A 24,567-nucleotide genomic window follows, 5' to 3' on the forward strand; every position below is an offset into this window, starting at 1 on the left:
ATTTCTCAGTGAGATTTTTTCCTTTCCTACTCTATTGCAGCTGTATCTTTACGTAAGCAAGCTACTTAACATATAGACACACTAGATATTGCCAAACTCATTAGGGAAGCTGGGAGATACAAAACATACCCATTACAGGTACAGAACTTCGAACCAAGCCTAGCTGATAGCCATGTACAGTTCTGTATCTCTGAAGTCAAAGCTCGTAAATGTGATAGATAGCATAGCTAACTCCTGGGTTGAATCTGAAGGAGAATCAATAGAACTAAAACATGGAATGTAAGGCATGTATTTTAGTTTCTGCTTGCAGCAGATCTTAAACATGGGAATAAAGGTATGCTGCATCACTTCAAGGGCAAATCTCTACGTACTTTTACCCTGCAACTGCTCACAGACAGTATTTATATTTATTTATATATATAAATAAATAAGTTCTGCAGTATAAATAAACAAGTTCTGTAGTGACCAGTTCCTATATATACTGTCAGTTTATTAGGCTGTTAGGATTTCTGGTAGTTGAAGGCCAAAACATCTGAGGACCCACAGGTTGAGAACCACTGCCTAACACTTGATCTCCTTTTGCCTAGTACGTGCCATGATGAAAGAAGGTCCCATGGAAGTTACGGCAGCTCCCATCTCCAATTTTCTATGTAAACAAGTTCTGCAGTGACTAGTTCCTCTATATATATAATATAGAGAGGAACTGGTCACTGCAGAACTTGTTTACATAGAAAATTGACCCGTTCCTCTCTCTCTACTCTGGGGACAAAAGCTGTTGTGATTCAAACTGATATAATGCTCCATTTGGTGGACATTAAAGCACTTTTCTGAATTCTGCATAGCAGTGGCAGAGGCAAAAGTCGTCTCCCCCTCCTCAGTCATGCAACATACCTGTGTCGATTTTAACTTTGCTGCCATCTCCTATAGTGACATATAATCTACTCAATCATATAGTCATGGAGTTGGAAGAGATCACAAGGGTCATTCAATCCAACCCCCCTGCCATGCAATACACAATCAAAGTACTCCCAATAGCCCCCTCGATGGACTGTCACCTTGTCGTGGTGAGGGGGCTTGCGTGTTCCGATGAACCTGTGGGCACAACAACTGGAGTTGTGCACTCCCAGGAGTGGCCGCGGGGGAGGTTCCAGACCAAGCACAGTCCGAAGACCCAAAGACCTCAACGGCGGAGCAGGCGGAGGATAACATGGCACATGTTACAACGGCTGCGAAGGCGGAAGAAGGCTGCAACAGACTGAGAAGCCATGGTCATTGTGTTAAACTACATCACCAGTGGAACCTCATCTGTGAAGACTGTGTGTTGTTCAGTTGTGCACTGACCTCCACACATTAAAAAAACCCACGCACAGGCGTCTTCCAAAGAAAATAAAAACCAAGCAACCAAAGTCCCATGGCGATCAGCGAGTGGCGACGGGGGCAGGACTGTGAAATCTGGAAGCCCCTAGTCACAGACTGGCACATGGGCGGTGGGTACGGACTCAGTCGCTCTACCTCAAGGTCCGAGGCAGTTGAGTAGTTCGGCAGCTGTATCCGCGACTGAGCAGCCCTTTTTAGGACCCACTCTGCTCACCCCACACGGGGAGGGGGCTAGAAAAGGTGCCCTAAACATAGTCTGCCTCACTTATCCCTGACTGGACTGCCGCGTCCAGTGGGGTCACCACCCTGCGGCCAAAAAAGGAAAATGAACTTCGGTACGTGGAACGTACGGACTCTGATGGACAACAGTGACAGTGAACGCCCCGAACGCAGAACTGCCATCATTGCAAGGGAGCTGGGACGCTTCAACATCGACATAGCAGCCCTTCAGGAGACCCGGAGAGCAGGAGAGGGACAGCTGAAGGAAGAAAAAGGAGGCTACACCTTCTTCTGGAAGGGACTGCCCGAAAAAGACCAAAGAATGCACGGAGTTGGCTTTGCCATCAGGAATGATCTGGTGAAACATCTGTCCGAAGCACCCACTGGCATCAACGAACGACTCTCAACCCTCCGAATCGATCTTGCCAAAAACCAACGGGCAACCATCATAAGTGCCTATGCACCAACACTAGATGCTGACGAAGACATCAAGGAGAAATTCTACTGTCAGCTGGACAACGTCCTATCAGGGATACCTAAGGAGGACAAAATCATTCTCCTGGGGGACTTCAATGCAAGAGTCGGGCGAGACTTCGACCTGTGGCCAGGGACCATCGGAAAAGACGGGGTTGGAAACAGCAACTCGAATGGCATCCTGCTTCTCACCAAATGTGCGGAGCACAACCTTGTCATCACCAACACGCTCTTCCGCCAGAAAAACAAGTTCAAGACATCATGGAAGCACCCCCGGTCAAAGCACTGGCACCTCTTAGACTATGTAATCACATGTGCCAGAGACCGGCGTGACGTACTCCTCACAAGAGCCATGACAGGTGCTGACGACTGCTGGACCGACCACAGGCTAATCCGATCCACGATGGCTATCAAGATCGCCCCCAAGCGCAGACTCCAAGGAAGAAAGACAAGGCGCAAAATGAACACCCAAGCCCTTCAGGAGCCCTCCAGGCGAGCCCATCTCCAAACAGCACTCAAGGACCATCTACCCACAGTACACCCCGAAAATGTTGAGGAACATTGGAACAAACTGAAGACCTCCATCACCCAAGCCTGCGAAGAAACTATTGGATACCAAGCCAAGAAACATCAAGACTGGTTTGACGAAAATGACATCGAGATCCAACAGCTAATCGACAAGAAAAGGAAAGCCTTCCAAACATGGCAGAGAGACATCAACTGTGCTGCTAAGAAAAAGATCTACGCCAGTGCAAAAGCTGAGGTCCAAAGAAGGACAAGAGAACTCAAGAACATCTGGTGGACAAAGAAGGCCGAAGAAATCCAACACCTGGCAGATACCCATAATGCTCAAGGATTTTTCAAAGCCACAAAGGTCATCTACGGACCAAGAAACCATGGGATACAGCCTCTACGCTCATCAGACGGAACCAAACTCCTGAAGGACCAAAAGTCAATTGCACTACGTTGGAAAGAACACTACCAAAGCCTCCTAAACCGCAGCTCCAGTGTGGCCGAAGAGGTCCTCTCACAAATCCCGCAACAACAAACCAGGGATGAGCTTGCAGCACTGCCTAGTTTGGAAGAAGTCAGCAATGCCATCAGCCAACAAAAGAACAACAAAGCCAGCGGACCGGATGGGATCCCTGCTGAAATCTTTAAAGAGGGAGGACCTGCGCTGACACACCAACTCCACCAGCTCATAGAAAAAGTGTGGGTGACCGAGAAAATCCCAGCAGACTTCAAGGATGCCACCATCATCACCCTCTTCAAAAAAGGGGAAAGAACAGACTGCGGAAACTATCGAGGTATCTCCCTTCTAACCTCTGCTGGAAAAATCCTCGCAAGAATCCTTGCAAACCGCCTTCTGCCCCTCTCAGAAGACACCCTCCCAGAATCCCAGAACGGCTTCCGCCCCTCCAGAGGAACTGTGGACATGATCTTCACTGCACGACAGCTCCAAGAAAAATGCAGGGAACAAAACCAACCTCTGTACATGGCATTCATCGACCTTGCAAAGGCATTCGACACAGTGAATCGCAGCGCTCTCTGGACCATCCTCCAAAAAATCGGGTGCCCAAGCAAATTTGTGAACATCCTGCGGCTCCTCCATGATGACATGATGGCAACAGTCTTGGACAGCAATGGCTCCCAAAGTGACCCATTTAAGGTGGAATCGGGTGTCAAACAGGGATGTGTTATTGCCCCAACTTTATTCTCCATCTTCATCGCCATGATACTTCACCTTGTTGATGGGAAGCTTCCCACCGGAGTGGAAATCATCTATCGGACAGACGGCAAGCTATTTAACCTCAGCAGACTGAAAGCCAAAACCAAGGTCACAACAACATCTGTTATAGAACTCCAGTATGCTGATGACAATGTCGTCTGTGCGCATTCAGAAGAAGATCTACAAGCCACTCTCAACACCTTTGCAGAAGCATACACAAAGCTTGGCCTGTCACTGAACATCGAGAAAACCAAAGTGCTGTTCCAGCAGTCACCAGCCATCCCCTCTCCAATGCCAGAGATACAGCTTAATGGTGTAACATTAGAAAATGTCGACCATTTCCGCTACCTTGGCAGCCACCTCTCCACCAAAGTCAACATCGACGCCGAAATACAACACCGCCTGAGCTCTGCAAGTGCAGCATTTTCCCGAATGAAGCAGAGAGTGTTTGAGGACCGGGACATCCGTAGGGATACTAAGGTGCTTGTCTATAAAGCTATTGTCCTCCCAACCCTGCTATATGCCTGTGAGACATGGACTGTCTACAGACGTCACATGCAGCTCCTGGAACGATTCCATCAGCGCTGCCTCCGGAAAATCCTGCAAATCTCCTGGGAAGACAAGCGGACAAACGTCAGCGTGCTGGAGGAAGCAAAGACCACCAGCATTGAAGCGATGGTCCTCCAACATCAACTCCGCTGGACAGGCCACGTTGTCCGGATGCCTGACCACCGTCTCCCAAAGCAGTTGCTCTACTCCGAACTTAAGAACGGAAAACGGAACGTTGGTGGACAGGAAAAGAGATTTAAAGATGGGCTCAAAGCCAACCTTAAAAACTCTGGCATAGACACTGAGAACTGGGAGGCCCTGGCCCTTGAGCGCTCCAGCTGGAGGTCAGCTGTGACCAGCAGTGCTGCAGAATTTGAGGAGGCACGAGTGGAGGGTGAAAGAGAGAAACGTGCCAGGAGGAAGGCGCGTCAAGCCAACCCCGACCGGGACCGCCTTCCACCTGGAAACCAATGCCCTCACTGCGGAAGAAGATGCAGAGCAAGAATAGGGCTCCACAGCCACATGCGGACCCACAAGGAAACCCATGATGGAAGACCATCTTACTCGTCCAACGAGGGATCGCCTAAGTAAGTAAGTAACTCCCAATAGATGGCCATCTAACTTCAATTTTAAAACATCCAGAGAAGGAGACCACCACACTCCAAGGGAGCATGTTCCACTGTGAAACAGCTCTTACCATCAGATTGTTTAGATGAAGGTTAATAGGATCTTTGTCTAAGGGCTGCAACCGTCTGTATGCTTTCCCTGGGAGAAAGCCCCACTGAATTCAATGAGATTAATGTCCATCAATGTTTAACGTTTACACAAATGACCAGCCACTGCCAGAAGGGACAGAGAGTTTAATCTATGCTGACGATTGTGCCATTACCGCCCAAGCAGGGAGCTTTGAAATGGTTGAACAGAAGCTCTCCGAAGCTTTAGGTGCTCTTACTGTTACTGATTCCTAACCAGCTGATTCCTAATCCACCTAAAATGCAGATGTGTGCTTTTCACCTTAAGAGCAGACAAGCATCTCGAGCTCTCAGGATTATCTGGAAAGGAATCCCACTGGAGCACTGCAGCACACCCAAATACCTGGGAGTTACCCTAGACTGTGCTCTGACCTACAAGAAGCACTGCTTGAATATCAAGCAAGAAGTGAGTGCTAGAAGCAATATCACACGAAAGCTGACTGGCACAACCTGGGGATCACAACCAGACACAGTAAAGACATCTGCCCTTGCGCTTTGCTACTCTGCTGCTGAATATGCATGCCCAGTGTGGAACACATCTTACCACGCTAAAACAGTGGATGTGGCTCTTAATGAGACGTGGAGAAGAGCAAACCAGAGACCACTTACTACACTGCAGTTTGAGCCTTGCCACGTGCACAATGGTGTACTTACAGCAACACAAGAGGCACTCCAAGTGGCCAGCTTCTGGTCAAAGGTTGTTGTTTATTCATTCAGTTGCTTCCGACTATTTGTGACCTCATTGTCAAAGGACATTTAATATAATTCTAAGTTTTTAAACTTCGTGTTTTTTTAAAAATACATTACAATTGTAGCCTCGGTTCGCTTCTGATATGATAGATAAATAAATAAATAAATAAATAAATAAATAAATAAATAAATAAATAAATGAGAAAATAAGCATGGGCTGGCACATCTTTGCAGCAAGGTAACAAATAACTAAAATTAATTTTTTAAAAGGACTTCCATTGGCCATTAGTGTTTTGGTGATTTTTCTCTCTGCGAGAAGAATTAAACACGAGACAGTCTTAAATCTTATATTTTTAATTTTTTTATTTCAAAATTACAAAAAATGCTAAGGGCAAGAATTGAGTCATACCAAAGAAACAGACCAGGCCAGCCACATAATTTATAAAATCAAACAGAGTTTTGAGGAATGTTTTAGTCCCTGGTAGGTAGGGTGCACCTTCTTTGACTCTTCCTCCTCTTTGGGTTCTGGTTGGCTGATTATAGGCACAGCCTCGATGGCCCATTTCTTCTGAACTCTGTGCAAAATAATTCTGTAGATCCCAGTTATTGAACCGTGAGTGTTTCTTCCATGGTTATTCCGAAAATGTTCCTCTGTGATTCCCAAACTGATCAGGACTTTTTTCACCTCAGCTTCTTCCTGTCTTAGCGTTCCGCTTTCTGACAAATATTTTGGATCCAGTTTGAATGGTTCCATGGGCTTTGGATATTGCACTCCTTTCATCCATTCGCTGCTCATGATGTACTCGATGGAGTAGCGTTCGGACGGGACTGACTGAAGGATTCCTCGAATCAGCTTCTGGCAAGGTTCGGAAAGGAACGAGGGTAAGATATACGTCCCTTCAAGAATGCACTTCTTCAGTTTGGCCACGGTGTCTGCTCGAAAGGGCATGACTCCGGTTGTCATGAAATAGAGGAGAATCCCCAGCGCCCAGATGTCCACATAAACCCCAAGGTAGCTCTCGTCCCTGAAAAGTTCTGGGGCGGCGTAAGGAGGGGAGCCACAGAAAGTGTTCAAGGTTTCCTCTTTTTTACTTATCGTACTGAATCCAAAATCTCCCACTTTCACACAGGTGTTACTGGTATAAAACACATTTTCGGCTTTCAGGTCCCGGTGAATTATGTTGCTGTCATGCTGCAGAGCAAAATAAAAAGAGGAAAAAAACAAGACCTTAGATAGCTTCTGCTTTGTCTCTTTGCAGTACTTCGTTCTCAAGCAGAGAGATGCTAATGAGCTGTCTTCAATTACAACCCCAGTTATACCGAATGCTAATATCACTTGGAAAGGACTATTACAACATCATGAGAAAAAATGTAAGTGCTATGAAGAAAGCTAGTCTTTCATACTCTATTATTTCTGTAAATTTTGTTAAAGGACTACAACATCCAGTATTCCTCCCGATTGGCTGGGGTTGATGGGAATTTGAGTCCAACAATATCTGGACAATGTGTTGTCAAAGGCTTTCATGACCAGAATCACTGGGCTGCTGTGAGTTTTCCAGGCTGCATGGTCAAGTTCCAGAAGCATTTTCCTCTGCTGTTTCGCCCACATCTATTGCAGGTATCCCCAGACGTTGTGAGGTCTATTAGAAACTAGGCAAGTGGGGTTAATATATCTGTGGAATGTCTAGCATGGAAAAAAGAACTCTTGTCTGCTTGAGGAAGGGGTGAATATTGCAGTTGGCCACCTTGATTAGCATTGAATGGCCTTGCAGCTTCAAAGACTGTCTGCCTGCCTGGGGGAATTCTTCATTAGGAGGTGTTAGCTGGCCTTGATTGTTTCATGCCTGGAATTCCCCCCTTTTTCTGAGTGTTGCTCTTCATTTACTGTCCTGATTTTGGAGGTTTTTTTACCTCCAAAATCAGGACAGTAAATAAAGTAAATAAATAATACTGGTAGCCAGATTTTGTTGATTTTTATGGTTTCTGTTGAAATTGTCCCCATGCTTGTGGATTTCAGTGGCTTCTCTGTGTAGTCTGACATGGTAGTTGTTAGAGTGGTCCAGCATTTCTGTGTTCTCAAATAATATGCCGTGTCCAAATTGGTTCATCAAGTGCTCTGCTATGGCTTACTTCTCAGTTTGAATTAGTCTGCAGTACCTTTCATGTTCCTTGATTCGTGTTTGGGCATTGTTGCATTTGGTGGTCCCTATGAAGACTTGTCCACAGCTGCAAGGTATACGGTAGACTCCTGCAGAGGTGGAAGGATCCCTCTTGTCCTTTGCTGAATGTAGCATTTGTTGAATTTTCTTAGTGGATCTATAGATAGTTTGTATGTTGTGTTTCTTCATCAGCTTCCTTATGCAGTCAGTGGTTCCCTTCACTTTTCCTCTGGGTGGATCTTTGCCTTTACTCTCGTGGCTTCTTCTTGATCTTGCAGCTGCAAGGCCATTCAATACTAATCTAGGTGGCCAGATGCAATATTCACAGTTGCCTCAAGCAGGCAAGAGTTCTTTCTCCCACCCTGGATATTCCACAGACATATAAACCTCACTTGCCAAGTTTCTAACAGACATCACAACCTCAGAGGATGCTTGCCACATATGTGGGAGAAACGTCAGGAGATAATGCTTCAGGAACATGGCCATATAGCCCAGAATACTCTCAGCAACCCAATATCTGGTTAGCTTAAAGAAAGACTGAGAAAAAAATGCTACTGGAGAGATTAACACAATAAACTCACCATGTGTTTAACAGCAGACAAAATCTGGGAGAAGATGTGCTTGCTCTCCGCTTCTGACAACTTTCCTTCCATGCTGATCTTAGCAAACAGTTCCCCTCCACTGGCATATTCCATCACAAGGTGCAGTTTCGAGAGTGTCTCCATGACCTCGTAAAGCCGGATGATGTTGGGGTGGTATAACTTCTCCATGCTGGATATCTCCTGGGAGAGTAGCCGCTGTGTCTTCTGGTCTAATTTCGTTTTATCCAAGATCTTGATAGCTACTTTTTCTGAAAAAGAAGTTGTTACTTGTTAATAAATACAAGGGATATAATGCTGAAGAGAGAAAATAACATGCATTTCCTTACCATACAAATGATCCACCTAGTTCCATAATATCTATCCTCGGTATCAAGCTACTTTCTGAAATAGTCTTTTAAAATGTTTACTGGTTTTACTTCTATATCTATATATATATAAATGCTCTGTGCATAATGAGTACCTTAAAAACAAAAGAACCAATGAACGAAATCACGCCAAATTAGGCAACAAAACGTCTCACAACACAAGGAGTGACCATCACTCAAAACATGATTTTGTCATTTGGGAGTTGTAGTTGTAGTTTCTGGGATTAATAGTTCACCTACAATCAAAGAGCATTCTGAACTCCACCAACGATGGAATTGAACCAAACTTGGAACACAGGACTCCCATGACCAACAGAAAACACTAGAAGGGTTTGGTGGGTATTGACTTGAGTTTTGGAGTTGTAGTTCACCTACATCTAGAGAGCACTGTGGAATCAAACGATGATGGGTCTGGATCAAATTTGGCACAAATACTCCATATGCCCAAATATGAACACAGATGGAGTTTGGAGGGAAATAGACCTTGACATTTGGGAGTTGTAGTTACTGGGATTTATAGTTCACCTACAATCAGGGAGCATTCTGAACCCCACCAACGACAGAATTGGGACAAACTTCCCACACAGAACCCCCATGACCAACAGAAAATACTGTGTTTTCTGGTGGTCTTTGGTGACCCATCTGACACCACCCTGGTGACCCTCCCCCCCAGGTCTTGACTTCCCAGGCAGAGAAATGTTGCCTTTAGGCCATCCAGTCCAACTCCCTTCACCAGGGCAAGAAAACATAATCAAAGCCCTCCTGACAAAGGGCCAGCCAGCCATTCACACACACACACACACACACACACACACACACACACACACACATGTATATGACAGATGCAATATCATAAATTGGAAAGGGACCCCTAAAGAAGGAAAAGTATATGTTGCATATTCCAGAGTAGGCAAACCACTGGCCCTGATGGCTAGTTGCAGCCCAGCAATAGCTATAGGGCAACACATTCTACAGTCCTGCCTTGAGATATGTTGGCAACCTCAGCTTCTGGACCTCAGAAGTTATTTAAAAAGGAGGGACTATAGCCATCCCTTAAGAAGGAAAAAAAAAGGATTAATGCTATGGGACTGACAATGTTTAGAGGTCTCTGACTTAAAGCATTCTATATTTAAAAGGGTCACCTAGTGGCATAGTGGGTTAAACCTATGAGCTGCTGAACTTGCTGACTGAAAGGTTGGTGGTTCAAATCCGGGGAGTGGGGTGAGCTCCTGCTGTTAGGCCCAGCTTCTGCCAACCTAGCAGTTCAAAAACATGCAAATGTGAGCAGATCAATAGGTATGCTTCTGCGGTAAGTTAACGGTGCTCCATGCAGTCATGCTGGCCACATGACCTTGGAGATGTCTATGGACAATGCCATCTCTTTGGGTTAGAAATGGAGATGAACACCACCCCCCAGAGTTGTACACAACTAGACTTAATGTCAGGGGAAACCTTTACCTTTACCTTTTTTTGAAAATGACTTCAGATTCAGGTCTCTATTCTGAATAATACTATAGTCTACATAATTTTATAAGAGAACGGATGTGCAATCCTAAACTCACCTGGGAGGAAGCCTCAATCAACTCAATGGGACTACCATACTGAAAATACATCCCAACTGTCGTAAACAGATGGAATTGCAGCTCATTAATGATGAGACAGCAATCTCACCAGTAAAGAACAATGCAAAATAAAAAACACAGAACATTAAAAGAATTATTAAAATGCCTTTGAGGGAGTTTTGGGGAAAGCTTCCAAAGTGGAGCTCCAGGCGTCTTTTTAATTGCAACAGTATTAATTTGGAAGCAGGATTCTGGAGATATTTCAAGTCTAGACAAAATCCCTTCTAACCGTGGCTCTCAGCCTGGGATCTGGGAACCTCTGGGGGTCCATGATGACATCACAGGAGATCCACAAAGAATTCAATTCTTAACTATTATTAGTGTTGAAACTATTATTTTAGATTTGTATTTGGCTTATAATAATAGGAGTATGTGCACATACTCCTATTATTATATCCTTATATCCCATCCTCTCTTAATTTGAAGGACCTTTATCAGAAAATCAAAATAATTATTTTGATGCAGTCTACTGCCTTAAGTCTTTGGGGTTCACAACCACCAAAGATATTTGAAAGGGGGTTTGTGGTGAAGAAAAGTTTAAGGACCACTGCCTTACAAAAATGTAGATTGCAGTATTTTTCAGTATACAGGCAGTCTCTGAAGTATAACACCCAACTTACAAATTACTCATTGTTAGGAATGGAGCTGAGACAGCAGGAAGAGAAATCTGTGGCGGAACAAAAATCACATATAATTCATGCCTTTATCAATCCACACACTGTCTTGCTAGAGAAAAGATATATGCCACACTTTTTTTTGGTAGTGTCAAGAGCAACTTGAGAAACTGCAAGTTGCTTCTGGTGTAAGAGAATTGGCCGTCTGCAAGGACGTTGCCCAGGGGACGCTCGGATGATTTGATGTTTTTATCATCCTTCTGGGAAGCTTCTCTCATGTCCCCGCATGAGGAGCTGGAGTCGATAGAGGGAGCTCATCCGCCTCTCCCCGGATTCGAACCTGCGACCTGTCGGTCTTCAGTCCAACCGGCACAGGGGTTTAACCCACTGCGCCACCGGGGGCTCCATATATGCCACACTGATGATCAGTAAAGCATAAGGTGTTTATTTCTTTGTTATGCAGAGCAACATATATATAGACATTTGAACAGTTGCTTTTACTCACACAGTGTCCTTTGAGAGAGATTCAAATGGTACTTAGGTGTTTATGTGAAGAGTCTCCTTCCAGCAGCCCAGAAGCAGAAAATAAACTAATATATTTTCTTGGCAAGCTCCCTGCACATGTAACTGTTGTCAAATTCCCAGGCTCGGCTAACATCACGGTCATAGCCCAACCAATCAGCTTCACGCTTTGCATTTTTCCGTCAACATCAACTGATTTTTACATGCTCCAACAAAATCTACCCCTTTGAAGGGAAATTTACTCGTGGAAGAGTTATCATAGTAAAAAGGTGTCTCAACTGAAGCTTTATCACCAATCTTTGTTTCTAAAATTATTACAGGGACGGAAAGTGCAGTGAAATCTTCTGAACAGGGGCACAGACAGCAAAACAAACACCACAAGCATGTTAATCCTTCCCTATGCTATCCAAAGCTTGTCTGTCTGTCTGTCTGTCTGTCTGTCTATCTATCTATCTATCTATCTATCTATCTATCTATCTGGAGTTACACTTTAAAATATATCTGTTCTGACTTACATACAACTTAAGAACAAACCAATATTGTTCGTAACTTGAAGACTGCCTGTAGAGTCTTTTTCTTCTTCTATCACCTGGGGAGTTCAAAACACTGTCAATCACCACATTGCTTAGAAATCCAGACCTAGAGTTTCTTTTTAAAGTCCTATTTGTACATTTTGAGAAGTTGAGGAGAGGAGATTAGGTCATTCTAAAAAAGCAGCCTGGCAGCAGGCAGTTTGAGAAGGCAAAGCCTAATGTCTGATGTAACCATCTGAAACAAAGCTCAGAGGTGGCACGGTAGGTTTCACCTAGAAAGGTGCTTATGGATTATGTGTGTGACGCTAAATAGCTCTTGCATGCACAGGCATGGCTTTCATAGGGTCAGGTTCAACAACAACAGAAGTAAATTCCAAGAAGTTCTAAGGAGCCTACCTCTGAGTAAGGTACACAGATAATTGCATTCTAACTCTTTGAGAGCGGATATAATGGATCCCCACTCCAGGCTGGTACTTCCAACCCTTTTGATCTTGTCACTCATTGAAGATCCCTCTCTGGATCAGGTACTCGTGTCTCCAGGTGATCCTTATGTGGACCAGTTGATATGTCATTCAGTGGGTTCATTGTGATAAGTGTGTCCTGATGCTATCAAAAGTTAATAGGAATGGACAGACCCAGTTGTAAAAAAAGACCAACATAAACATTTACACAATTGGATCATACATTATCATGCAATTAGATCACACACATTAACACCTGAACTATGTATTCATCCACAAGTACTCAACACCTTATTCAGTTCCTCTCCACAACTGTCCCATTTCTTTTCCAGCATTTCCCTATCTCTAAGCCATCTTTCCTCTAATACAGTGGTTCTCAACCTTGGGTCCCCAGATGTTTTTGGCCTCCAACTCCCAGAAATCCCAGCCAGTTTACCAGCTGTTAGGATTTCTGGGAATTGTAGGCCAAAAACACCTGGGGACCCCAGGTTGAGAACCACTGCTCTAATACATATGTTTCTTCAGAGATTCAATATTCCTTGCCTAATAAAGACACTGATAACCATGGATTTCTTAAGGAGCTGTTTTTAAAGTTGCTAATGGAATTTAAATTTTATTTTCTGGATGTTACAGCTTCTAAAACCTAAGGGCCAGCTTTAGCACAGCAGGTCAAACACCAACTGTAGTCAATCTTGTCATTCGAAAGGCTGCCAGTTCAAAGCTGGGTAAGGGTGAGCTCTTGGCCTTTAGCCCAGCTTCTGCCTACTTAGCGGTCCGATAGCAAAAATGTGATTAGTTAAATAGGTATTACTCATAAAAAGTGGGGAAGTGTTCTGAGGCACCCAGAAGAAATGCCGACGCTTCAATCCAAAAGGATGAAGAAAATCTTCAGCAGGAAGATGGAGCGTCACCCCCACCCCCATGGTCAGAACTGAGCACAACAACTTCCAAGATGCCTAAAGATGGGGAAAGCTAAGATACATACCTCTTATCTATGTATAATTGTCTGTTTAGTTGTGTATACAACAGCACTGAATGTTTACCGCGTATGTATGTTTTGTGATCTGCCATGAGTCTCCTTTGGGGTGAGAAGAGTGGAATATAAATACAGTATAGCAGAGTCTCGCTTATCCAACCTTCGCACATCCAACATTCTGTATTATCTAACGGAATAATGTCCAGGGCAGGAGACAGAACAAACCCTTGTCTGTTTTGGTGCTAAATTCATAAATACAGTAATTACTACATAGTGTTACTCTGTATTGAGCTGCTTCTTCTGTCAATTTGTTGTAAAACATGTTTTGATGCTTAATTTGTAAAATCATCACGTAATTTGATGTTTAATAGGCTTTTCCTTAATCCCTCCTTATTATCCAACATTTTTGCTTATCCAACGCTCTGCTAGTCCATTGATGTTGGATAAGCAAGACTCTACTGTACTGTAAATAAATAATTTAAAATAAATGGATAAAGAGAGGAATGGCCACTTCCTACATGAATTTCTTTACGTCTTAATTGACAACAACATCTTGACAAAATGCAAGCTTGTGACTTTGGCGGTGTCATTTCCCCCTCTGCTCCTATAAGAGATTTAACTCTTTTGCCCAATGAAGAAGCCAACAGAGTTTCAAAACGTTTGCATTGTGTATTCTATGCATTTTTGGTAGGCTGCTTTGTGGGAAATTATATTCAATATCAGGCAACATAATGTGATAAACCATGGGACAGAAAATTCAGAAGAATTTCACAATCTGGGATAGCAAATAGAGGCAAGAAGGTCAACTATGCAAAAGGAAAACAAAGACCAGGATGATGCTATTGATGGAAGTAGTTCCCCCAACAGAACTGGTAAGGAATTGGGAATTGCTTCTTCCGCTGCCTCCAAAACCTTCTCAAGGGGGCTCAAAGACCTTCTAGAACTGATAGTGAGCAGCGTACAAGGAATGGAGAAGGAAGCTCCATTGCACTGGCAATCAGCACTGACAATGGACATAAGCCCCAAACTCCACCAAATAAGCATGAAATGTCTTGTTTGATCTTGACCAAACCCTGCCCAGTCCTGCAGCTACTGATGCTCAGACTTGGCAGATATATGGCACCACACTGGTTGTAGGAGACATGTTCAGATAGGCTACAATTTTCATTTAGACCAATCTGCATTTCTGAGGATTAGCAGCAGAGATTTACCAAAGCTTCGGGGCCTAATTTAACCCTCCTGCATGGACATCTAGCATGCTTGTGCAGCAGATAAATCCACAATTGGCAACCTGACAACATAAGTCTTTCTTGGATAGGCTGGAGCAAAGGGAGGGGAACCACACAGACAGAACTTTACCTGTACTAGCAAGATAGTCTCATATTTTGGAAGGTGTCTGTTCAGCAGATATGAATCTGTGGTGAGGAATCACATGGAGGAATGTTCTTGGGCTGCAGCCCAATGGTGAGAGCAAACCACAGTCCAAATAAACCTGGACGGCCAGTTTGTCCATGTTTGACTTATGTTAATGAAATTCCTGATAACCTGAAAAATTCCAGTCCAGTGTGCTGAGTTGCTTTTAAGCCACATTTTGCTTCCTGAGACAAATGTTTGTTGTCGTTCAGTCGTCTCCAACTCTTCGTGACCTCATGGACCAGCCCACGCCAGAGCTCCCTGTCGGCCGTCACCACCCCCAGCTCCTTCAAGATCAGTCCAGTCACTTCAAGGATGCCATCCATCTATCTTGCCCTTGGTCGGCCCCTATTCCAAATGTTAGGATGCTTAATTCCATTACAAAACATAACCAAACTGGAAGTTAAATTGTATTTCAGAACTGGCCAAAGTGGCCCACATGTTTTATTGCAGCTCCATAATAGTTCTCTGTCCGACAAATTGGGGGACTGAAGAACATGGGTGACTGAAGAACATGGACCAAGAACATGGACCAAATCACCATCTTTGGGGAATAATTTTGTGGAGAAAGGACAATAAACCTCTACTGTTTTGGAGAGCATCAGGTTAGCCTAAGTAATGCACAGTGGAGGGCATGTGGCACCTCCCGTAGACGATATCCTCCAAGTGAAAATGGGACAAAAATGCACACAAGAATGTGATTAAGATGGAAAAGACATTAACGGGAAAGAACACACAAGCTAGGAGAAGCTGAAGTAACTTGTTTTTGCTTGAGGCTACTGGAAAGAGCAAGATTATGCCCACTCCTTTCTTCACTGGCTTGTCAATATTCTTTTTAAATTGCAGTGGCCATTTACATGGGGAAAATAAAACACCCTTCACTGTTTTGGATGGCAGCAGGTTAGCCTAGAGGACACCCAGAAAAGTCCATGTGGCAGCTACTGTGAAAACTTGGACGCAAGTGGGCAAACAATATCAGAATATGATTAAGATGGAAAATACAATCCTCTACTGGGTTAACTGAGTGTAAACTCTTTTTGTATTTTAAATTCAATTTGCAGCAACCGAAATAAGCTGAGAACAAAAGAAGAAAGTGGAAAAGGAAGAGAGAAACAATGGCATTTTAAAAACAGTTGGAAAAGTGGGATGGAGAGGACTAATTGGTATTGCCCTTGCTGAATCAGGATAGTGGAAAGAGCTATGTTTGTACACAGAGATAAATGTAACTTAAATCAATAAAAAAACAACTAATTTGAGATGTGATATGGAATAAGAGTTCTATGAATACTGTGGATTGCTAAAAAGACAAATAAATAGGTCCTCTAACGAATCAGGCCTCAATTCCCCCTGGAAGTCAACATGATTAAACTGAGACTGTTGTACTTATGAGAAGAGATAACTCACTATGAAAGACATAGAATACCCTGGTGGTGTAATGGGTTAAACCCTTCTACCAGCAGGACTGCTGACCAAAAGGTTGGCAGTTCGAATCTGGGGAGCTGGGTGAGCTCCCATCTGTCAGCTCCAGCTTCTCATGCAGGGTCATGAGAGAAGACTCCCACAGGATGGTAAAACATCCAAGCGTCCCCTGGGCAATGTCCTTGCAGACGGCCAATTCTCTCACACCAGAAGCGACTTGCAGTTTCTCAAGTCGCTCCTAACATGAAAAAAACAAAACAAAACAAAAACAAACAAACCATAAAAGACTTTAATGCTTGGCAAAGTGGAAAGTAGTAGGTAAAGAGGAAGACCACATTCCAGATGAATAGTCTTAGGTGAAGAAAGCCATGGCCTTGAGTCTGCAAAACCTGAGCAAGGCTATTGAAAACAGAGTGACTTGGAGGTCTTGTATTCATAGGGTAGCCATAAGTCGAAGTCAGCCTGAAGTCAGTAAACAACAATGCTTTATGTGGGGTTGCACCTGAAAAGTCTGTTTCACAGAGGTGACAATATCATTCAGTAGAAGAGCATATGAGTAATCTACTGAACGTCCAGGTTGAATTATTACTGCTCTCTCTTTTTTTTAAAGAAACCCGCCCAAGCGATGTGAGAGAGCTCTCTGTTCGAATCTGTGGACAACCACCATTAGTCTGAATAGACAACTGATTACAGAAACTAATGATCTGACCCAGTACAATGTATGCTTCAGATGTTCAAACAGGGGGAATTTATGTATCAACAAGCAGCAAGCAGCTTTATGAGGGTATGCTTCGAATTCTGGCAACCAGGGGAGCTGTCGCTTCACAGTCTACTTGTGACACTGATGGACTACTTCCTCATTCTTTTGCATGCTGCTGGAGGTGCCTAAATTTCCTACTTGACAGATACAACTGTCTTTCGGGCTGCAAAGGTCGACAGCAAGCTAGAAAAATGGTCGGGAGCTTATTCCGACCGGGCTGGCCTCAAACTCATGACCTTTCGGTCAATAGTGATTTTAATGCAGCTGATTCTCAAACAGCTGCGCTACAACCTGGCATGAAAATACTGCTGCACCCCTAAAAATAGAGTCACAATCTTTTATTGTTTTGCAGAAATTCAAAAAGCACATTTTGATTGGTGTGAACACATTGTCCATTCAATTGATCTATGCTTACCTAATACATTTCTGATTGTCTCTCTATTTCTATGCAAGCAAACAGGTGGGAAACAACAGAAACTGGAATAGACTGGAAATTTCATATCTTCTTCAAGTGACCCTGACATGCTGGAATGCGCTTTGGCAGGCACTGGCTTATCTCTTGGAAGTGAAAGCAAGAATGCTGCGTGAAAGATTAGGGACCGTAGGCAAGAGAGATACTCCTCAAACTGCAGTGGCAGCTCTTTTTCAAAGCTATACTTTTGCCTATATACACTCTACAGATGGGATTTCCAACCCTATATAGTGTTTATAAAATCTTATAAAACTACGTCTCCCTCAGTTGGTGACCATGTGATCTAGTGGATTCTGAGATCCATTTTCAAAAGTAATGATGCATAAGCAGGCATAGGGTGGGAGGATTAGTTTCAGATGCCAAAAGATATACAGACAGCCCATCAGAGAGAGATTCCCTCTTCTGATTATATGCCACGGAGCTAATGGACCACCAGAAACTAGAGGAAACCAGATCTGAAAGACAAGCTCCTATGAGTAGTCCAACCAAGTTAATTGCATTACTTGAGAGCTTCTTTAAGGTTTTAAGCTCCAGTCAACAAATAATTAAGACAATCTAGAACACAATTATGAAAAACCCAATATCAGTTTCATCATGGCAATTCTGCTAACTTTACCAGATGAATTGTCCCACTTTTTCACTGCTAAATCATCAACATCATAATCAATAGTTAAACCATATAATGGTAGATATCTCCCTGGGGAAATTAAATGTCAGAGTTTCAGGGTTGTGTCATTGTCAATTTGGTCCCTGACACGGTGTGAGCACGAGGAACCTACATTCTGCTTAAAGTAAGTGTTACGGAATTTCACAATATTGTAGGTAGAAGACAAAAAGTACAAGCAGCAAAACTAGAAAGTCCTGAAATTACTGGACTGAAACCCTGGAATAGGTAGTGCTATGATCCAACACAACATGGGAAAAGTACAAGAAAGAAATCCAAATCCCTATTAATTTAGCAGGCAGTTTCTCAAAAACGGTTCCTTGGGAATCTAGAGTTTAGCAACATGTCACCTGGGCTCTGCAAAAGATTGTAATTAGGAAATAAAAACATTCTATTTTGAGCTGTAGATATAATATTTTGATGCAGGGGTTCCCTAATATCTAAAAAGCATTTCAAGACTTCCTACAGGACAAAAGTTTGAGGAAGGCTAATCTAGCCTTTTTACAAAGACAAGAAAGGGAGGGCAAGCTTATGAGATCAACAGATTTCTTCTTCAGGAACAATAATACAAAAATGAATAGAGAGAGAAGTAATGACGGATGGTATGATGTGATATCTTCATGATCAGAGTTTTAAAATAGGGGGGAAGAGCCTGCAGACTTTCAGTGAGGCTTTAGCATGGGATATGATGCTTTCACACATTATACCTGGAATGACCTCTGGAATGTTGCCTAGGGGACACCCAGATGTTTGATGTTTTACCATCCTTGTGGGAGGTTCCTCTCATGTCTTCGTATGGGGAGCTAAAGCTGACAGAGGGAGCTCAACCCGTTCTCCCCAGATTCGAACCGTTGACCTATTGGTCAGCAGTCCTGCTAGCACAAGTGTTTAACTCATTGCACGACCAGGGGTAAATAAATAATATTACAGGTGGGGTTCCATTTCCACTGATTCTGCATGTTTTTAATATTTTATTAAAAATCCAATACATATATATATATATATATATATATATATCAAATTCCAAAAAGAAATTTTTACAACTATCATTTTATATGCGATAAAATTTTATTATGTCATTGCATATAATTGGACTTGAGCATGGGTATTCGGTATCCATGAGGAGTTCTGGACTGGAGGTTCTACTGTATTATCATTTATTTATATAATGCCATCACTTTACATGTTAAAGGACACAACTTCTGTAAAAGCGGTTAGCTTGCATTCCTGTATATGCCAATTCACACCTTTTTTGTATTTATAACAGAAAATCAATATTTTTAAAAAATAATCACAAGCAATCTCAACTGGGCCACAAATTGGTCAGTCCATGTTTCCATTCTTAGACCTCTGGAACCCCTGTAGGGAAGGGACCGATATTGACACCCACCACTCACAAAGGGCTTTATATATTCTGATGACCTTGTTTCAAGCAAAAGACTTTGAAACAGTTGAAATCCAACTTACTAATGCCTTGAAAGATCTCTCCAGCTACTTCAAAGATAACCACATGACGCCTAACCCTGCCAAGACACAAGTGTGTGCTTTCCACCTATGTAACCATGAAGCCAACAAGAAATTGAAAGTTACCTGGGAAGGCCAAGAGCTCAAACAATGTTTCAATCCTAAATATCTTGGTGTCACCTTAGATCGAAGACTAACGTTTAAGAAACACTGTATGAACACCAAGAACAAAGTAGCTACACGCAAAAACATTCTGCAGAAACTTACTGGCAGTGCATGGGGTGCAGGCTCAAAATTAATAAGAATGTCAGCCCTGGCTTTGTCTTACTCAACCGCTGAGTATGCCTACCCTGTTTGACACAAGTCTACCCATGCAAAGCAGGCAAACATAGCATTGAACAAAACATGCAGAATAATCACAGAATGTCTCAAACTTACACCAGTTGATAAACTCTATAAGCTAGCTGGCATTGCCCCCCCCCCCACCTCCCCAATGTGCGATGGGAAGTTGCTGCTAACTGTGAGAGAAATAAGGTTGAACACTGTGAAAGCCACCCACTGCATGGCTATCAGCCTCCTCCAAGTAGACTCAAATCAAGGAAAAGCTTCATAAGAACCACTGCTCCTCTTAATGTTTCACTGGGCAGCTAAACCAGGAAATCCCATTTGGATGTCCCCCATAAGGGTCTGCTTCCAGGGGCAAACCAAGAATGGGCAACATGAAAATCCCTGAACAGACTCAGAAGTGGAGTGGACAGATCAAAAGACGACCTGGCAAAATGGCACTGCCTAAAATAATCCTCCACCTTGTGATTGTTGTAAATAGTTGGGAGGGGGGCTACAGAAGCTTTCTCATCGTATATTCTCATGTTTAGGTTGATCCAAGATATTATTATAAGGGTAGATGCCAAAGCAAATCAAACTCATCAGCAGCTACTCATTTATAGCACTGCTGCCTATCCCTACAGGACTAAACCACCACGGTTAAAGGATTGCAGCTTTGAGTCTGAATTGATGTTTTCATATGTACATGGCTTCAAACTACAAGAAAGGAAATTCTATCTGAACATGTGGAAGAACTTCCTGACTGTGAGAGTACAGCGTTTTTGTATCAGCACAAAAAGCTCACAGGAGTGTGTTATCAGAAAAGCAAGTGAAGTTCTCATTGTCTTCCAATGTTTACACAGCTACACAGCCTGATGATCATTCACAATGCTCCTTCCTTTGTTGATCATTGCTCTGTTCCCCAACATGTGCCTGAATGTTGATTTGTGCAGAAGAATATTCTTATTCTAAGATAAATGTCTATCTTCTAGTTTTAAGCCACCTTGAGTCCCCTCCGGGGTGGAGAAAGGCAGGGTAGAAATGTGCAAATAAATAAATAATGATTGAGATCCTTTGTCACAAACAATACATTATGGAAAACTGAGGGAGTGGTGAGGTTAACTCATCTAGGCAGTCAGCAGTCACTATCAAATAGGCATTTGTACTATCTTGGGCACTATCTCTCTTCAAAGAAGAAACACAGGACATAAGTCACAGGACATAAGGGGTGGGGAGAGTATAGATGTGGGAATAAATGATTTAACAAGACAACTGTATTATGATAAATGTTTTGAAATAAGTAAATAATACTTTTTTAAAAAGTTAAAAGAGAAAGAACAGGATATAAGTCAAATATATCAATAATAAAAGCAAACTTTTCATTCAATAGCATTACAGTCCCACTTAACTACAAAATCCTGTGGAATATTGAGATTTTCAATTTAGGGGTGAGTATTTGGAATTTCCAGCCAGAGAACTCCAGTGCCTCACCAAATTACAAATCCTGGGATTCCATAGGATGCAGCCATGGCAAACTGGAATCACAGTGCTATAACTGTGTTCTGTAAAACACCACTAGGTCTGGGCATGACTTCCAGATATATGTTGCATTTGTCACTCAAAAAGAGTGAAGCTTTTTGCAAAGACCATTTTAGTATTCAACAGCCTCCATTCTGTTCCTCTCCATGGCATCACAGACCCAACACCACCCAAACCCACATCCCATAGTGTTTGTTGTGAATAGCTTACCTTTGGTCAGAGAATGGATGCCAAGTTTCACCTGTGAGAAATTCCCACTCCCAATTTCTCCTCTGACGCGGTAAAACCCAATCCTCTTCCCCAGGGTTAATTCCTTTACCACCTTCTCATCCCGGGACATATCCAGAGTGAGCTTCTCGAATGGGGTTAACCGCCGCGGCTTGCCTTGCCCATCATCCGCATAGACCTCGCTCTTTGTGTAGTCCTCTCCGCTGTCTTCCCGGTGCCATTTCACATATCGGTGGCTCCCTTGACCGCCATTGATATGTCCTGTGGTCATAGTCCGGGGCGATCACATATCTGTTTGCTTTTAATACATCAGTTTGGAGGGAGATTGCAAGAGCAGCCGTCCAGACATAACTGAATTGTTGGCAGTTTAAGCAGAAACTATTGTGAGGCTAAAATGTCAGTTTGGGGCTTACATTTATTCTGCCATTGCCTCCAATGCATTGTTAGTATCTTCCAAGAAAAAAATAAATTACAGATGACACGAAGAGTCCCTTGCACCCACTTTTCACAAACCTTTTGAAATGTGACACTGGATCAAAGCCCACAGTCTTAAATGAAAGATTTAAAATTAAAGCTGTAGCACTGTTGCATCATAAAAGTGAAGGAGTACATGCTGCTAGTGGTGCACAAAATACAAGAGTACCCCTTTTTGACACTTCAGCATTTACCTGGCAGCGCAGTGGTCATCGTGCAGAAAAACAAACCACTTAACTAGATGACTCTTTGGAATATATCCCAGCATTTTCAGGTCCTTTTGAACAGCTGACCTCATCAGGTAGGAGTCAAGAGGGTGCTTTCCCCTTTCTCGATTCAGGTCCCAGTTCAAAAGCCGAGAGATGGAAATTCTGTGGTTACATTCCTTAATTAGCCGGCAACGCTCCTACCCCAATTTGTGAATGGTCCAGCACTCCCTCGAAATCCTGCTGTCTGTCAGTTCCTTGCGGATGTTCTTTTCTGTTGCCATTGTTGATAAAACGCTGATGCCGGAGGATGCCAGCAAGGCTGTAAGCCGAAGGCTGGCAGAAAAGCAAGACGGAGGGGATCTGCTTTTCAGTACCACTTAAGTCACATGGAAGGACAGCAAAGGATTTAGTAACGGCAGTCATTTAACCCTCCTCCATTTAGAGACGGTTGCCTTCGAAATCTCTCCTGAGCCATCTCAAAATGCTTCCAAATGTTCCTAAGAGGAAAGAAACATTGGGTTAAAAACCTCGTTATCACCGTCCAGAGTTCTCACTAAGACACTGATTTTTCTCTATCTGTCAATTGAGTTTTTAGAAAGCTCCATAATTACATCACACAATCCGATGATGCTTACCAGGCAGCCGTGAACTTGGCTGCACTCTCACATTTCCTTCGCTTAACCGAGCACCACAAAAGGTTGGGAGGCTATCTGAGGATCATCAGCATCTCAACCAGTAACAGCAGACATCTTCTGGAAAAGCGAACGCCCCCTGAGCTCATTTCTTATCCACAAGGACAGACCGATGTCTTTACATAACCAATGAAAGTCATTTTGTCAGCCCAATAATGTACACTAGAGTCTCGCTTATCCAACCTTCACTCATCCAACGTTCTGTATTATCCAAAGAAGTCTGCCTCCTGCTCGGATCCACAGCTGTTTCATTACATTGCGATGTTTTGGTGCTAAATTCGTAAATACAGTAATTACTACATAAGACTACTATGTATTGAAATGCTTTTTTTGTCAATTTGTTGTAAAACATGATGTTTTGGTGCTTAATTTGTAAAATCATAACATAATTTGACATTTAATAGGCTTTTCCTTAATCCCTCCTTATTAGCCAATATTTTCACTTATCCAATGTTCTGCTGGCCCATTTATGTTGGATAAGCGAGACTCTACTGTATCTGGATGACATAGGGATGCATATGGGTAAGGCATGTGTCCTTTTATTATATCTATTGAATTTTCTCAATATTCCAGATTTCGAAATTTGCCTGCCAAGTAAAGTTTTTCCATATCTCTACCTCCATAAAATGTATTTCCTTCCAGCTTGTATATTCTCTCACATGATTCACATCTTTGGCCACTACAGGTTGAGCATTCCTCATTCAGAATGCCACAATCTGAAATATTTCAGAATTTTAAAACTGTCTACATTGGTGGTCAAAATAAGGACACCTTTCCCTTCTGATGATTCAATATACACAGACTTTGTTCCATGCACAAAAATGCGAAAATTATTATTAGACATGGGTCCGATCTCACGGAGTCACACTGGAAGACCTGGAAATTCCTAGAGAGCCCATATTGATCACATTCATGAATAATCAAATTCTCAAAAGTGAAATCTGTGAAAGTGGAGTGTTAGCTGTACATTCTCTTAAAACTGGGAATAATTTTCAAGACTGCAAACCTTCTCAAGAAACTCAGACAGAAAATCCAATAGTCCCCAAAGGGAAAAAATGACATTCCCCCAGAATAGCACAAAGACAGATAAATAGAAGAGTCCTCATCAGTCATCAAACCTGACTCACCACAACTAGCATTGCGACGTCAACTAGATGCCATCCCCAGTTTGAGTGATTCTTTCACATAGATTTTAAACGTACAGCCACACTGTGAAGAGTTTAAAAGCTTCAGGATCCTAAGATTTGTGACAAAGCAAAAGTGAA

At 42.9% G+C, this 24,567-nt stretch overlaps 1 protein-coding gene across 6 annotated transcripts in view; it reads right to left on the minus strand.

Annotated features, from left to right (window-relative positions):
- Positions 1-6,128: 6,128 nt before the first annotated feature.
- NIM1K (NIM1 serine/threonine protein kinase) overlaps positions 6,129-24,567 on the minus strand; it is a 41,934-nt gene continuing 23,495 nt past the window's right edge. For 4 of the 6 annotated variants that reach the window (XM_060761447.2, XM_067464616.1, XM_067464615.1 and 1 more), the window contains exons 2-4: positions 21,910-23,107; positions 8,531-8,799; positions 6,129-6,982 (exon numbers count right to left, since the gene is read on the minus strand). In XM_060761447.2, the coding sequence (XP_060617430.2) occupies positions 6,230-6,982; positions 8,531-8,799; positions 21,910-22,198 (1,311 nt within the window). In that variant the 5' untranslated portion in view covers positions 22,199-23,107 and the 3' untranslated portion in view covers positions 6,129-6,229. Of the gene's footprint in view, positions 6,983-8,530; positions 8,800-21,909; positions 23,108-23,245; positions 23,344-24,429; positions 24,489-24,567 lie in introns of those variants that run through there. The other 2 variants (XM_067464617.1, XM_060761449.2) reach the window with 2 other exon arrangements.

This window comes from Anolis sagrei, chromosome 2, assembly GCF_037176765.1.
Source record: "Anolis sagrei isolate rAnoSag1 chromosome 2, rAnoSag1.mat, whole genome shotgun sequence".
In the NCBI taxonomy this organism is placed as follows: domain Eukaryota; kingdom Metazoa; phylum Chordata; class Lepidosauria; order Squamata; family Dactyloidae; genus Anolis; species Anolis sagrei.